The following is a 15,214-nucleotide window of genomic DNA, read 5'->3' as shown; positions in this document are numbered from 1 at the left end:
CCTGTGGGAGAGAGGTAGGAGTTGTGTCTAGTGGCAGATTGACTCATCTAAGGTAGCGCAGATGGTTAATACGCCTGCTGCACAGAATGTGTATCATGAAAAGAACAGTATTTCATGAGCTCCACCACCTTACACTGGTATGAGAGGTGCTATTAAACAAATGAATTATACGTGACAGAGAGGCTATGGAGAGATGCGAGGCCCTTATGGTTTACTTCCTTTCCCCACCACATATTTATGTGAAAAAGCCTTTTCAGATCTTACGTACCTAAAAAATAAAAACAGAAATCGCTTCGGAAATTAATTTGACCTGAGGATTCAGCTTTCCTAAGTAAGACCAAACATGGAAAAGTTAGTCATCTGAGATGCAGTGCCAACCTTCCCATTAAAATTTATCGATTCTTGGATATTTTTCCAATATAAAATAATTAGATCTTTAGTAATTCGAGAATTTGTTTGGTGTGAACTTGCTTGTGTATTTTTTGCAAATTACTGTTTTAATGTCTGAAATTTAAATTATACAAATTACTGGGGAGTCCCCGGCTTCCAGTAGTGATTCAGTGGATGTCCTCCAGAGTCAAAAGGTTGGGAATCACTGCCTTAGTGCGTAGCTTCTGTAATTTTAAGCTATTAACATAGAGCAGAAGAAAGAAAAGCAACATTTCATTTGTTGCTTTAAACAGCTGCATTAATTATGTTCCATGTCCTGACCTTCCTTTTACCTTGGCTGCAGGCTCTGGCAGAAGGCAAGTCAAAACTGGTCTGTAATGACCTTATAATAGTCGTGTTCTGACGTCTTTTCTTTATAATCGTGACTTGATGCATCAGAAGTAGCCGATCATATAGAAATTAATGACTGCTGTTTATACAGGGATCACAGAATCCCATGTATTAAATAGTCTGTAACACCAAGAGCTTCTTCAGTGTAAATGCTCCCAGTTTTGACTGATGTGGAGCTGACCTGCCTAAGATCGCAAAGAGGAGCAGAAGTGTTATTAGAACTACAGTTTCAGAGCACAGTTTACAATTGTTGTACCTGATCACTTTTGATGTCTCTAGCGTGTTTCAATTTGCATGAGGTGAGGGGCACAAAAGGTATGTTCTTCCTTTTCTCCTGCCCTCCTTTATTTGCTTGGTGCATGAAGATGCAAGGTTAATCAACATGTCTTTTCACATTTGGTCTAAATACTTAGTGAATGTAAATAACAATAAAACATATTTTAAAACTGACAACATGCCTTCTTTTCTCGCTATTTCACGTCCAAATGATTGTGTACATTTATCGGAGCCTGCATTCCGCAAACAATGGGCGATTTGTATAGAGTCAATTAAGAAGTCCCCGAGGCTGTCGCTGTCCCCCCCAGAAATGTATTGTCTCCTATGCCCCTGCCCAGTGGAATAAACATCTGTACGACCCTGTGTATTTTGCCTGCTAAATGCCCGTTTGACACATTCAACTTTCAAAACCCAGAAATACAAAAATGCTGTACTACGCACTACAGGAACAAACTGTTGTTTAATTTTGTTAACACATTTTCATTTGCCAGAATGACCATCAACGCCCTTTACTTCACTCAGCTGGGAAGACAAATTTGGTTTGATTACCAGATTATTCCTCAGTAACGAGATGCCTCACTAGTAGTGCTGTAAATTGAATTGGCAGACGCCACCTAATACTTTCATGACAGTTGGATTCCTGAGCAACCGTGCAGCTGGCCGGATGATTGCCGCCTTTTACAGAAGTAACAATTTCAAAACACTGTAAATAAATAAGGGAAATTGAAGCGGGTGTGAAAGCTGTCCTTATATTTATCTTTGAAGGCTCAGCTGTATAACTCCACCACCGACTTGGAACACCTGCAACTTAACTCCAACCATGGCGTAATGAATTTATAATCTTTTATTCTTTCACTCATAAGTATGTGCCTTTCTATAGTTAGTCATCCATTGTTGGTAAATGTATCTTTATGCTTAAAATATTAGTGGCTCACAAAGGACAGATGTATCAAATGCAGCATCCACTTTAAAAGCCCTAACAACTCCAACAACAAATTAAAATGGTACTCCAAAGGAAGCACCTGCCCCACCATTAAACAACTTTTTTTCAGCAGCTCACTGCGTGCTGGAGAAATGCCAGCTCCCGCAGGAAGCAGGGAGCTGGCTGGGACCACAGGTGTCTTGAGGCTCTCACCGGATATAACGTTTAGTAAAAAAAAAAATTGTGCAATAGCTCATGTAATGACTGTGACGAGTGGGTTCTCTCTTGTCATCTGCTGCTCAGACCCGATACTGTGTTATCTCTTTTTAAAAATACGTGTATGTGAAATGGACTGGAAGCCCCACTCTTTTTGCCCTTCCCCATTTACATTAGTGAGAGGTAACATTTCCCCCCCATGTTCCAAGGAAAATTGCCAGCTTATTAAAAGGAGCTCCGAAAGCGTTTCACTCCAATTTTGGAGACACAATCTTGACGCACAGGAATATGATTACATCTGAACCAAACAAAGAAACACTTCACAAGTGCCGTGGGGTAGGCCACAGGCCAGGCCCTGCTGACATTCCCTGCCGCGCAAGGATGAAGTCTATCTGTGGTGTGGGGTTGGGAGGTTATGGGGTATTGGCCACAAGGCCTGGCTGCAGGCCAGACCCGTCGGCTGACCCCTGCCAAGCCCACCCGAGGCATTTTTTTTGTTTCACTGTAATGACGATCGCGCGCACAGCGCGCTGATGTCATTACATTGAAAGCGAAAGGTACATGAGCCAATCAGCTCAATTCTCTTTAACTGCTTCAGTGCTTGCGCAGCTATCTCAGTCTATCTCAGTACCAAAGCACACAGGAGATTTATTGCTGGGAATGGGAGAATCTCTCCTTTCCAATGGTACTTTTCCCAAATGGATCCCAAGTGGATCTCTGCTTCGTGATCGTACAAGGAGGGCAATCCCCAAGCAGGGATCCACCCCACTAGACACCAGAGATTTTATTGGATAGCAGAGAGCAGCCCCTTAGGCAAGGGCCACTCCCAATATTTAAGAATGCATTTTGGTAGTTTTCTGTCCCCCCAGGAGCAAATTAGCCTTATTTTTAGGCCAATCTACCCCCCCCCCCCAGTGGGGGAGGAGGTGGATGGGAGCAGAATACCACTAGATCACAGGGATTTAAAAAAATATAAGTTGAGGTGTGGCCCCTCAGTCAAGAGCTGCTCCCCATTAGGAGGTGAATATTTTGGCCATTTTATCCCCACCTTCGGGCAGATTGGGCTTATTTTTAGGCCAATCTGCCCTACCTGGGAGGCAAAATGCCACTACACATTAGGGTTTAAAAAAAAATAAGTTGAGGAGTGGCCGTTTGGGCAAGGGCTGCTCCCCCTTATGGGGTGATTGTTTTGGCCATTTTCTGCCAGCCCTTTGTCCTTATTTGTAGGTCAATCTGCCCCCGGTGGGGCAGAAAACCATTAGGCACCAGAGATGACATTTTCTTTTTAGGGGTGGGGGGTGCCCAGCATGGGGATGGCCATACCCTCACACCCTCAAAAATTAGAAAGTCTTTCTGCTCCTTCTAGGGGAGCAGATGTGGGCAATTACCCCCATCTGGCCCCCCAGGAGGGGCAGAAATCGCACTGGACAGTATAATTACTTTTTTTTTATTATTTGTGTCCGTGATGGCTACCCAACGTGGGCATGCCCACCCCCCCTCCCCCAAAGTAGAGAAATAGTCTTTCTGCCCCTCTGGTGAGGCAGATGGGGCCAAATACCCCCACCAGCACCAACTAGGCACCAGGGATTACTTTTATTTTACTTGTTTCAGTGGTGGCTGCTCAGCATGGTCATGGCCATACCCTAAATCCCCACCAAGAAAAGGGAAGCAGTCTTTCTGCCCCCCCCGGAGGGCAAAAGGAGGCAACATCAGACACTAGGGATTACCTTTCTATGTAGGAGTGAGAGCTGCCCAGCATGGCCATGCCCCCTCCCCCTCAAAAATGAGGAAACAGTATTTCTGCTCCCCGGAAGACCAAACCATCTTATCCCAATGGCAAGCAAGAGAGTATTTGATTCTTTTGTTTTTACAAATGGGCCAGGAGAGTTTGGCTAACCCCCATTATCATCCCACTTGCAATGGTGGACAGATGCACATTTTGGGTTTGGGTAGGCTGCCACCTGCAAAAACCTACCGGACCCAGACAGTTCTGAAAATTAGACACCTGGGAGAGTCCAGGGTGGTGTGCTTCGCATCCATCCCACACCAGTTTCTTGCCCACAATACCATTTTTTATTGGGAGACTTAGGGAAACACAGAATAGTAGAACAAGTGTTATTACCAATTGTATTTCTCGGCATGTGCACCTTCCAAATGTGAGACAATGTGTAAGAAAGATATACACTCTAATACACATGCTTGTATGGGCACCCACAAATTCAAAGAGGTGCAATTAACCCCTGCTTCTAAACTCCATATCTTGTGTCCATTCCAGACAAACATAGGTTTCCTTGATACCTACTTTTCACTATTTATATTTTACCATATGAATTGCTCTATACCCGTCACACAATGAAAAGCCATTTCAAGGTGGAGCTCAGTTATTGGCTATAGGTACCATGACATTTAGCTATATTTTGGCTAAGTTCTGGTTCCCCTCTAGGTGAATCCACATATCCCGGGTACCTTTAAAATCCCTAACATGTTTGAAAAAAAGGATACAAATTTGGCGTGGATAGCTTATGTGGACAAAAAGTTATGGAGGCCTAAGAGCAAACTACCCCAAATAGCCAAACAAAGCTTCGCACTGGGGGAGAAAAGGCCTAGCAGCAAAGGTGTTAACATGTATATAGGTCATTGCATAGTTTTCATATAAGTTATCTGATTAGATGCTTATCGGTCTCTGTTTTATTTATCTATCACAATAAGTAAATATTTTAACTATTTTATCAACAAGTGCTTCACTATTGCAACATAAAGGAAAATAAAAAAATAAATAAAAAATAGTATAGAAATATACAAATTAGGTTAAAGTACAGTAACACTTGCAAGTCAGTTTATAAAATACAACTAACTCAATATATTATCTTACTGATACATCTCTATGTGCTTATGTATCTATATATGTATAAATGTACTCCTACTGCAGAAGGAACAAAACCTTTGACTCGCTCCGATGCACTACTCTATGTCTCACCCTCTACCTCTCTCAATATATCCTTTACCTTCAGTCTCTGACTCATCACAAACCCATTCTACCACTATGATCTCCAAACCAACACTTTCTAGATTCTTCCCTTCTCTATCCCTTCTTGGATAACCCCAAAACTAATTTTACTACTATGATCTCCCAAACAACCATTTCTAAATTCTTCCCTCATGTATCCCTCCTTTGATTCACCCCAAACCTCATTTTACAACTATGATCTACCTTATCCATTTCTGGAGACTCTTCCCTCCTCCATCTCTACTTTCACTCATCCCAAAACTCATCTTACTACTATCTCCAAAAGAACACTTTCTAGACTCTTCCCTCTTCTATCCGTCCATTTTCCTATTCAATCCAACTAACAGACTTGCGTGCCCATCGCTCAAATTAACTAATATTTCACTATACTAATCCACCACTAATCCTTTTTGGGTTCTGGAGTAGCGTGCTGCTTGCCGAAAATCACTTCAACGTCTCATCACGAGTATTAAGCACTATATAAATAAAACTTAAATTACAAAGATACATCAAATGTTCACCTTGATAATTAACTCATTTTAGCTATGTGGGTAGCATGTAGCAGTGGTGTGACCTGCATGGATTCCATGACGTTTTTGACCAATGCTAAACCCCTAACCTGCTTGGCATATTTTGGGATGGAGTCATGGCTCGATGGCTGGGTGGGGGACCCCACCCCTTCTTTTTAAATTTAGTTTTCCCTACTTTCTGCACCACTAGAGGGTATATTGAGAGATGATCCTTTCCAATTTGGCCCCCAGGGATGGTGGGGTGGAAGACTGGTGTTTTTATGGGGTGGAGCACGACCCAATGCATGGCTGCTTCTCACCATCTTTTTTATTTTTTTAATTCTCTTCTGTCTGGTGTCTAGTGGGCTTTCTGCTCAACAGAGGGGGTAGACAGGGGTTAAATCCCCCCCCAAAGTGCCCCACCAGGGGGAGCAAATGGACTGCAGGAGCTGTTAAAAAGGTGAAAGCATGGCCCAATGCCTGTGCAGGCCTGTCCACTCCTTTTTTTTTTTTTTTAAGAAAAATCCTGGTGTCTAGCGGCCTTTTTATACATCAGGCTGCACAGAGAAGTTCTTCTCTCGCTTCCAAACATTATTTTTTTTAAAGAAAATCCTTCTAGTGTTTTGCCAATGGGGTCATCAAACCGTTCAGAGGTTAATACATGCCACTTTCGATCACCAAAATCAGCATTTTGTGATTTTGGGACACTCCTTTGTGTGAAAGCTCCAAAATCTGTGAGTAACCTCGATTACCAGACCTTCATTAATAAATGATTGTGGAGCAATAATTTATATCTCTGAAGCAGTAATAATCGGTGCAAAACATGTTTTTGATTTCCTGCAGTTTTATACAGTATGAACTCAACTCAAAGGTATTGGGGCACTGAAGTGAGCTCCTGTTACATTACACAAGATCACATTATGGTTTTAGGCATGGAGAGATGAAGATATTTGACCAGAATCACAGGATGTTGAGTGACGCAGAGACTTGACTCTGCTTCACCACTTCCAAAGACAGCAGCTCAGGCCACAATGCCAAATACTCTAGAGTATAACATACTCCCGATCCATAGTTTCTGTAGTCATACACAAATACCACCAGCTCACTATAGGGATGCCTGTGGTATGTTAAGCATAGCTGCAGGCTGACCAGACAGTCGGAAGGTGGCTGAAGAACACAGGAAGCAAAATTTCTTCAGGGACCATAGGGTCACACAAGCACCTTCTCTCATACCATTCCATATTTGATACCCATTCCTTTTTGGACAGAAGCAATTCATCTTAGTCAAGCTTGCCAGCAAGTCACCAAGGAACATACTGGACAACAGAGGAGAAAAGACGTACCTTTGCATTATGCCATTACGGAACATGACTTACAAGACATTATGACTATTGCCAATGTACATGTGAGCTTATTTGCAGTTCTCTAACCCTTTTAAAAGGAAAGGGTTCAATTTCCAATCCCAGCATTTTTTTCCAGTATAGGCCCCTGTTAACTTTGCCATTCTACTATGAAGTAATTATTTGCAGAAGTAAAGACCAGCTTTTCTTCTGGCACATCAATTAACAGACCAGGTAATGAAGGATAACACACTGATAGGTTGTAAAGCAACCTCTTTACAACCTACCTCCACTGGGAGTAAGTGCTGGCCTACTTACCCTATCTTCCAGTTCATTCACCAGGTGTCTAGCAAGGGTTTTCTGTCCGTTGTTCAAGAGTGAAAGGATCATATGACGCAAGTTTTGGATGAGGACCTTTGGTATAAACTGGCATTGTGATGCTTCCTTTATAGGAAGTATGTTTTCTCCTGGGGGGCAGGTACATAGATATAAAGTAAAATTTAGCCCAGTCCATAAAGAAAGATTTATCCTCAAGAATGAATTGGGGTGCACCTGGACCAGGTGCACAAGCTTTCAGATAAAAAATAATTTCACATGAACAGAGTCACTGTGCAGGTCTGCTGGCACACGCCCATGAGGACTGGAGAGGTGTTTTCAGTGTAGGTACTGACTATGTAAAAGATTCCTTCTACATACATTTATATTATGTGGCTACTCTGAAAGTCTCGCATGGAGTCTGTCTCTATTGGATAACCGCTCTGTTTCTATAAATCCTCTAAACTTTTGGTGCTCCGACGGGCAGGCATAGGAAAACAATTCTGCCACCTGATTAAAGCATTATACACCAACCCCACGGCCTGTGTACAGGTTAATGGGACCATATCCCGCAGGTTCGACATTCGCAGAGGTACACGACAGGGATGTCCCCTATCCCCTCTTTTGTTTACCCTCGCCATTGAGCCTCTGGCTCGGATGGTCAGGACGGACTCAATATACCGAGGATGGAACTGGGGTCCATCTCATGAAGACAGGATAGCTCTATATGCAGACGATGTTCTGCTATATATGGAGGAACCTAGTATAACTGGTCCAAGGAGCCTCTGCCTTCTACAGAAATACAAACTAATCTCAGGTCTCAGGATGAACTCCACCAACTCAATCCTGATCCCGCTAGCAAACACGCGTGATTGCTTTGATTGGCAAAACACAATACCCATATGCAGATTAAGTTTTAAATACCTAGGGATCTGGGTAACCCTTCTGCCTGAATTAACATGGGCTAAAAATCTATCTCGTCTGCTAACACGAATCAAAACGGACATGCAGAGATGGCAAACTCTGCCTTTAAATGTGATCGGGCGGGAGGCCTTACACAAAATGATGATCTTACCAAGACTCCTATACATATTTCAAAATGTTCCCATCCTCATCCCCCACTCATGGTTAAAAAATCTTGAAAGCCTTACAGGAAGATTTCTATGGAGAGGCAATAGACATCGAGTAGCGATACAACACTGCCGGAGAGGAATGTACGACGAAGGTTTGGGTGTGTCAGACCCCTATCTATACTACTTGGCTACCGAATTGATAGTGATTCATGACTGGTTTAATGGGGGCTGGGAAGACCCGGCGTACAAGACAGAATTGGCACTCCTGGGATTTCCGCGGGTTCTTGACATGCTGTACGGATCATCGCTTCCTCGTGACATGGAGGAAACAACCAGAGTGGTCTTCCTGCTGTGGCGGGCTGCGCTACGCCACACTCACTGGAATACCGTAATCACTCTCCAGACTCCGCTATGGAGAGGGAAATGGCTGAATGCCTCGGCCACGCTGGAGGGATTTGCAACATGGGACCTAATAGGCATTTCCCTGGTTGGGGATATATGGAAGGGGAGGGCCATGAAATCATTCCAAGACCTACAAGTAGAGTTTCAATTAAATCAGGCACAGTTCTTTAGATATCTTCAACTAAGACACGCACTGCAAGCCCACTTACCCACCACAAGCCCCATACCGGACTTTAACTCACTGGAAGCCAAAATACTCATGGGAAGTATGGAGGGGAAAGGCATTTCTCAAAACACTGATTAACAATACTCCTGATAACTTAGCCATCTTCAGGACTAAATGGGAATCATGGTTCGGACCCCTAGAGGAAGCGGAATGGAGGGAAGCCCTGATGGCACCCACGGTATTGGTGATATCGGCTAGGTTCCGCATGATACAATTTTATTATTTATATGGGGGTTATTTGACACCATCCAAACTACACAAAATGGGAGCCCTCCCATCTGCCAAATGCCCAAGATGCCCAAATGAACCAGCAGATTTCTTTCATATGGTATGGACCTGTCAAATAATACAAAAGTACTGGGGGAGGTGTGGTCCGAGATATAGGAAGGGCATTAGGTCAAGAAATTCAAAAATCAGCTAAGCTAATCCTACTGGGAGATTTGGAGGAAATGGGAGGAACACGCGCTAAACGAGCGCTTACAGCTACGGCACTATTAGTCACTAAAAGAGAGATATCGCCACAGCTTGGAAGTCCCCTGAGGGCCCGTCAATCCAGAAATGGAGAAAGGGGGTGGACTGGTGTGCCAATCAGGAGAAACTGGTATTTGATTCTAGAGGGTGCCCACAAAAATTCGAAAAGATATGGGGAGGATGGCTAGAATTGATGACATAAACCAGACACGCAATAGGATAATTAATGTTTCATGGGGACACAACTGTTGCTAGATCCGCTGATGGCACCACAAATAATATCGTTGATTGCTAACAATGATTCTAAAGCACTAATAAGATGTACAAATTTCATGTGTCCTTGCCTTGTACTTGAACCCTTTGTATATTTCCGGGAAAAACATTAAATTTTTATTTATCAAAATCCTCTAAACTTTACCTTAAGTTTTAAGTCACTCCAGCATACAAACCAGCCTTCGCACTCTGACCACCTGCCTTGTTTCCAAATTTCTATGTCAAAACGCACTTCTGAAATGCACATTTGCATACCTCTCACAGTTGTTACTTAATTTATCCCTGGTACTCAACTGTGCTATACATGTGTGATGGGGCGAGTGAACTAAAGCTGCTGAAACTATCCTACAGGCTACATGGACTTCAACAATATTCACAAGTTCTCCAATGCCACCATTAGTGTTGGACCTGGCCCTTTTTGCAGGGTCATCCTCAATCTTTTTGCCACCCTGTCTCCCTCCTCCTAGTTGTTTTGACCTGTGTTTGTTGGCTTTAGAACTCTGGACACTTTACCACTAATAACCAGTACTAAAGTGCATGTGCTTTCTGTCTAAATGGAATGGGAGATTGAGGTATCCGTGATTAGCATATCTGATTTACTGGTAAGTCCCTAGTAAAGTGCACTAGAGGTGCTTAGGGCCTGTGAATCAAATGCTACTAGGGGTTCTGCAGCACTGATTGTGCCACCCACACAAGTAGCCCTGTAAAAATATCTCAGACCTGCCACTGCAGTGTCTGTGTGTGCAGTTTTTCACTGCCAGTTCGACCTAGCAAGTATACCCACTTTCCAGGCCCAAGCTGTGCCTTTTAGCACTCGTAAGGCACCCCTATCATAGGCCCAAGGCAGCCCCATGGGTATGGTGCAGTGTATTTAAAAGGTAGGACATGTACTGGTGTGTTTTACATGTCATGATAGTGAAAGACTGCCAAATGTGTTTTTCACTATAGCAAGGCCTATCTTTCCCATATGTTAACACTGGGATTGCCTTGAAATATATGTTACTTGCAATTTCCCATTGGGAGCACATAGAGATTTGGAGTTTGGGGTCTCTGAACTCACAACTTAGACATACATCTTCCGGTAAAGTTGGTTTTTAGAATGTACGTTTGAAAATGCCACTTTAACAAAGTGGGCATTTTCTTGCTTAACCATTATGTTCCTCTGTTTGGCTGCTGAATCCACATCTGGGTCATACTGACAGTTGGGCTGTTCGTGAATTCGCTCTAGACAGTGACACAAAGGGAACTGAGGTGTGTTCTGTATATCCTGATGAGTCCTCCTGGGCTAGAGTGAGAGGAAGCAGCTGACACCTGCTCTTAAAAGGGCCCTGCCTGATCTCTCACAATAGTCTCCAATACCCTAGAGTGTGGCTGGGGTAGGGCAAGGAGGAGGCAGGGTCTTGTGCACTACAGAGATTTTCATTTGAAGTTTGCCTACTGCAAAGGCAAAAATAAGTATAAGTATTGAACTGCTGACCCCACAATTTTAGAACACTTCTGGATCAAGAGGAACCTCTGCCAAGGAGAAGAGCTGAAGAGCTGTGAGGAAGAGTACTGCCCCTTTGCTGTGTTTGCATTGCTGGGTTTGCCTGCAGTTGCTGCTTCTGCCTTAGAGAGGACAAAGACTGAACTTTGCTGTGTATCCTGCTTTTAAACATTCTCCAAGTGCTTGGACTGAGCTTGCCTTCTGTTAAGAAGTCTAAGGGACATCAAAGACTTCATCTGTTAGAACCTGGACTCTCTTGCTGAGACCCCCTGACTTGCCAAGTGGTGCCACAGCCAGTCCTGGGCCCCTGGAAGGAGAAGCTGGCAGAACCGGAATGAAAGTCTACGCACCTGAGCCGAGCTGCAGGAAAATCGATGCAGTGCCTGCACCGCCACTGAAAAATCAATGCAGCGCAAGTGAAATTGGCGCATCACCAGCTCAGCGGGGATTCATCTCTGCCGTGCTTCTGGATTTTCTACACATTGTCCCTGGGCGTCAAATCTTCAACATTGCTGCATAGACCCAAGGCTGCTTGTCCAGAAATCAATGCTTCGTTTACCCACCAGAGAAAGAATCGACGCACAGCCTTACTTGCGAGCAAGGAATCGCTGCATTGCTTGCTTTTCTGACACACGCTTACCCATGCAGGTTTATTTTTGATGCATACCAGGTACTTTGTGCTAAAACAACGCACTGATTGATTTCTATGGATTAAGACTCTTTTCACTTTAAAACGTCATACCTTTGCTTGTGTATGTTGGATTTTTGTCGTTTTGGTTTTGTTTGATTTAGATAAATATTGGCTATGTTTCTAAACTGGTGTGGAGTCATTTTGTGGTGTTTTCACTGTGTTACAGTGTTTGTTTGTGCAAAACTCTGCACAGTGTCTCTGCGATAAGCCTGACTGTTTGTCCCAAGCTACTAAAGGGGTGAGCAAGGGTTATATGAGCTGTGTATCTCCTTTACCCTGGCTAGAGTGAGGGTACCTACTTGGACAGGGTGTAAACTGACTGCCACCTAGAGACACCAATACTAACAATTAGCTGTCTCTCTCTGCAATTCAGAAATGTACCAACCTGCCCACTGCACATAGCACATAGCACACTGCAAAAGTATCTTGGCGCAACATGCTCCTTTGTATCTTCCAACATACCACTTTGTATTCGCAAAGGTAACCATACTATGCAGGGATGCTGTTATTATTTCACATGCTTCATAGATCTAATGGCAATAGTAACCTGTTCAGTCAAGAGAGAAGAGCAACTGACCTGGCACAAGTGGATATGCAGACCAAAGCTTGTCACATATCGGTGTTGGCTGTTCCAGAGAGCTGCCACGCAGGCAGTGCTGACCAGCAGCGCCAGCACACCTGCAACAGTGCTGCAAAACAAAAACACAAAATACCACTGTGACACAACTGTGACCATCAAAGGGAACTCTGGCTGGAATCATGATGTGATAACCCGTGTGCACTTATGGCATGAAAACCCTGAACATCATGGCCCTAAACATGTTTAAATTAAATTTGGTTCACGAAGATTCTGCAAAGCAACACAGGATGGGAAGGATTTGCTGCTTTTTGTTTGCAGTGATCTGAGGTGGGCCTTACATGCATGGACATCATTTAGGGTTCACAGATGCAACCCCTAGCTTGCCCTTTGCTACCCCGAAACTGTCTTTCGACCCCTGCCTAGGGTGAAAAGACGTCCCAGATTTCCCGGACTGTCCCAGTTTTTGGATGACTGTCCGAACGTCCCGACTCTTGCTACAAAAACAGATCAATGTCACGATTTTGAGAGAGAGTTGGGTGAGCACACACATTTATCACTGTGCTCTGAAGGCTCACATTCAGACCGACCCACTGATGCCGCCAAGGACAGATACGTTTTTAAAAGACTCTCCTGATGTCCTGCCTGACTTAATTCAGGCAGCACAGCAGGATTTACTAGGGGATTAATTAAACCCTTCAGAGCCCACCACCTAGGGGCGAATTCCCAAAGCCCCCCCTTGCAACACATGGCAGAGGAAGTCTTTAATTTTCATGGTACAGAGGTGTGTTTTTCTATAGCGAGAAAATTAAAGACTTCCTTGGCCATGGTGCAGTGTGTTCCATTAGGCTGGACTGAGAGATAGATAGAGATATATGTATATTGACATAGAAATAGGATTAAATGTTGGCACTGGCCAGTGCAGTGTCAACATTTAGAACTATCTCTATGTCAATGGCTTTCCTAGTTTTTATGGGCGAGCGCAAAGCGCTCCGTCTGATGCTGTAATCTCTCTTTGGGCTTCCAACCACGCCCATGTCACGTCAGTCACTTTCATTGGTTCGTGGGCTTGCTATTTAAAATCCTCTTGCTTTCATTTGTGAAAGGCATACATACATCATGCCTTTTCTGGTGTTTAGCCCACCTACAAAGCACCGGAAAACTACTAAAAACATACGAGACGATGTTTTCAGCATGGTTTCCAGGCTACTTTATCTGTTTATTTACCACGCAGCGCGATTGCACTGCATTTTTTTTTTCTTTTAATTTGTGTGGCAAGCAATGTCCGGTTAGGAGTTTACAACGTTAATAGCTCTAACTCAATCAAATGCGAGACCCATTGCATTGAAAATGCTTGTTTATTTTGGAAATCTGCTCACCCTAGCCCTGCCCTCAGAGGAGGCAAATTCAGTGCTAAGAACACAGTGATAGCTGGCTCCACTCTCTTTGTTTTCTAACACTTTTTATCACACTAATAGTGAATAATAGTGTATTATTCACTATTGGTGTAAAAAAATTGAGTACAATTAGCTAGAATATGCCCTTCCCTGGCTGCTGAGGTAAGTAAAAATTTTGTTAAATGTATGTGGTGTGCGTGCTTGCGGATGATAGTCTTTATTTGAGAGAGAGAGAGTAAGTGTGAATCTGTGTGTGTGAGTGGAAGTCGGAGGGCGTGTGATGTCACTTCCGCTACCCCTGGCATTTCAGTGAATTGACATCCATGCTTACATGTGCAGCATAAGTGACGTTGTCCTTGTATCCCCAGCAGTGTCCTTTAAAGTGTCTCCTTGCTGTTACAGCTAGTGCCTTTGGCGACTTTTAATTGCCTAAGTATTTCTGGAATCGCAGCCTCCCGTCAGTGCTTGCTGAAACGCTGACACAGCACCTGAGAAAGCAGCAGTGTGGCGCGAGAGATAGAGGGTCAGCGTAGAGGGCAGGTGGACAGCGGCGGGAAGGGCAATTTCCATTAACCGACTCCTAGAGCTAGGCACGCGGGGTCCACGAGACACAAGCTCCACGAGAACGAGGTGAGAATCTAGCAAGGCATGAAATGCAAAAAATGTTTTAAAAAAAGAATAATATTATGACTGATTGCAGACAAAGGCTCCAACGTGATAAAAAACTGTATTTTAAAGTTCGGTGAAAATATGAAATCAAGGTAATGAGTTAAAAAATGCATTCGATTCCCAATTTACACAAGAGCATTTGTAAAACCATTTTTCTTTCGGTTATAACCTGACGTCAAGATGAATTCGATTGTCCATCCCACACTGAACATTTGGTATTATGTAGACCGTGTTCTCCCATTTCCCACAACATGGCAGGTGCCCCACAATTTACAGCATCAACTTTCTAAACGAGCAAAATCATTAAATATGTATTCACTTATATGCATTATTTAGACCGACAAGGCTCGACATGTTGTCAGAAATGAATGCCTCGCAGGACGGAAAGGACGTCTAACCAACACAGCAGATACGTATTTGAGAACATCCGCAAGGCCTTAAGCAGTACGTTGCTGCAAGAGAGTCATACTGTACTGACTGAATGCAGCAAGGTACTGGTGTGGTCTGAAGCCCAGTCTAATGCAGGGTTCTAGTACCAGTCTGGTGACATGGCGCCAGGCAACCCCACTTTAACAAAGCTCATG

General features: G+C 43.7%; 1 protein-coding gene across 2 annotated transcripts in view; it reads right to left on the bottom strand.

Moving 5' to 3' along the window:
- Window positions 1-15,214, bottom strand: part of PIGN (phosphatidylinositol glycan anchor biosynthesis class N) — a 988,499-nt gene that overhangs the window by 432,338 nt on the left and 540,947 nt on the right. For both annotated transcript variants that reach the window (XM_069219499.1, XM_069219500.1), the window contains one exon: window positions 12,565-12,676. In XM_069219499.1, coding sequence (XP_069075600.1) covers window positions 12,565-12,676 — 112 coding nt within the window. The remainder of the gene's footprint in view (window positions 1-12,564; window positions 12,677-15,214) is intronic.

This window comes from Pleurodeles waltl, chromosome 2_2, assembly GCF_031143425.1.
Source record: "Pleurodeles waltl isolate 20211129_DDA chromosome 2_2, aPleWal1.hap1.20221129, whole genome shotgun sequence".
Classification (NCBI taxonomy): Eukaryota; Metazoa; Chordata; class Amphibia; order Caudata; family Salamandridae; genus Pleurodeles; species Pleurodeles waltl.
This window is presented reverse-complemented; position numbering and strand designations above follow the sequence as displayed.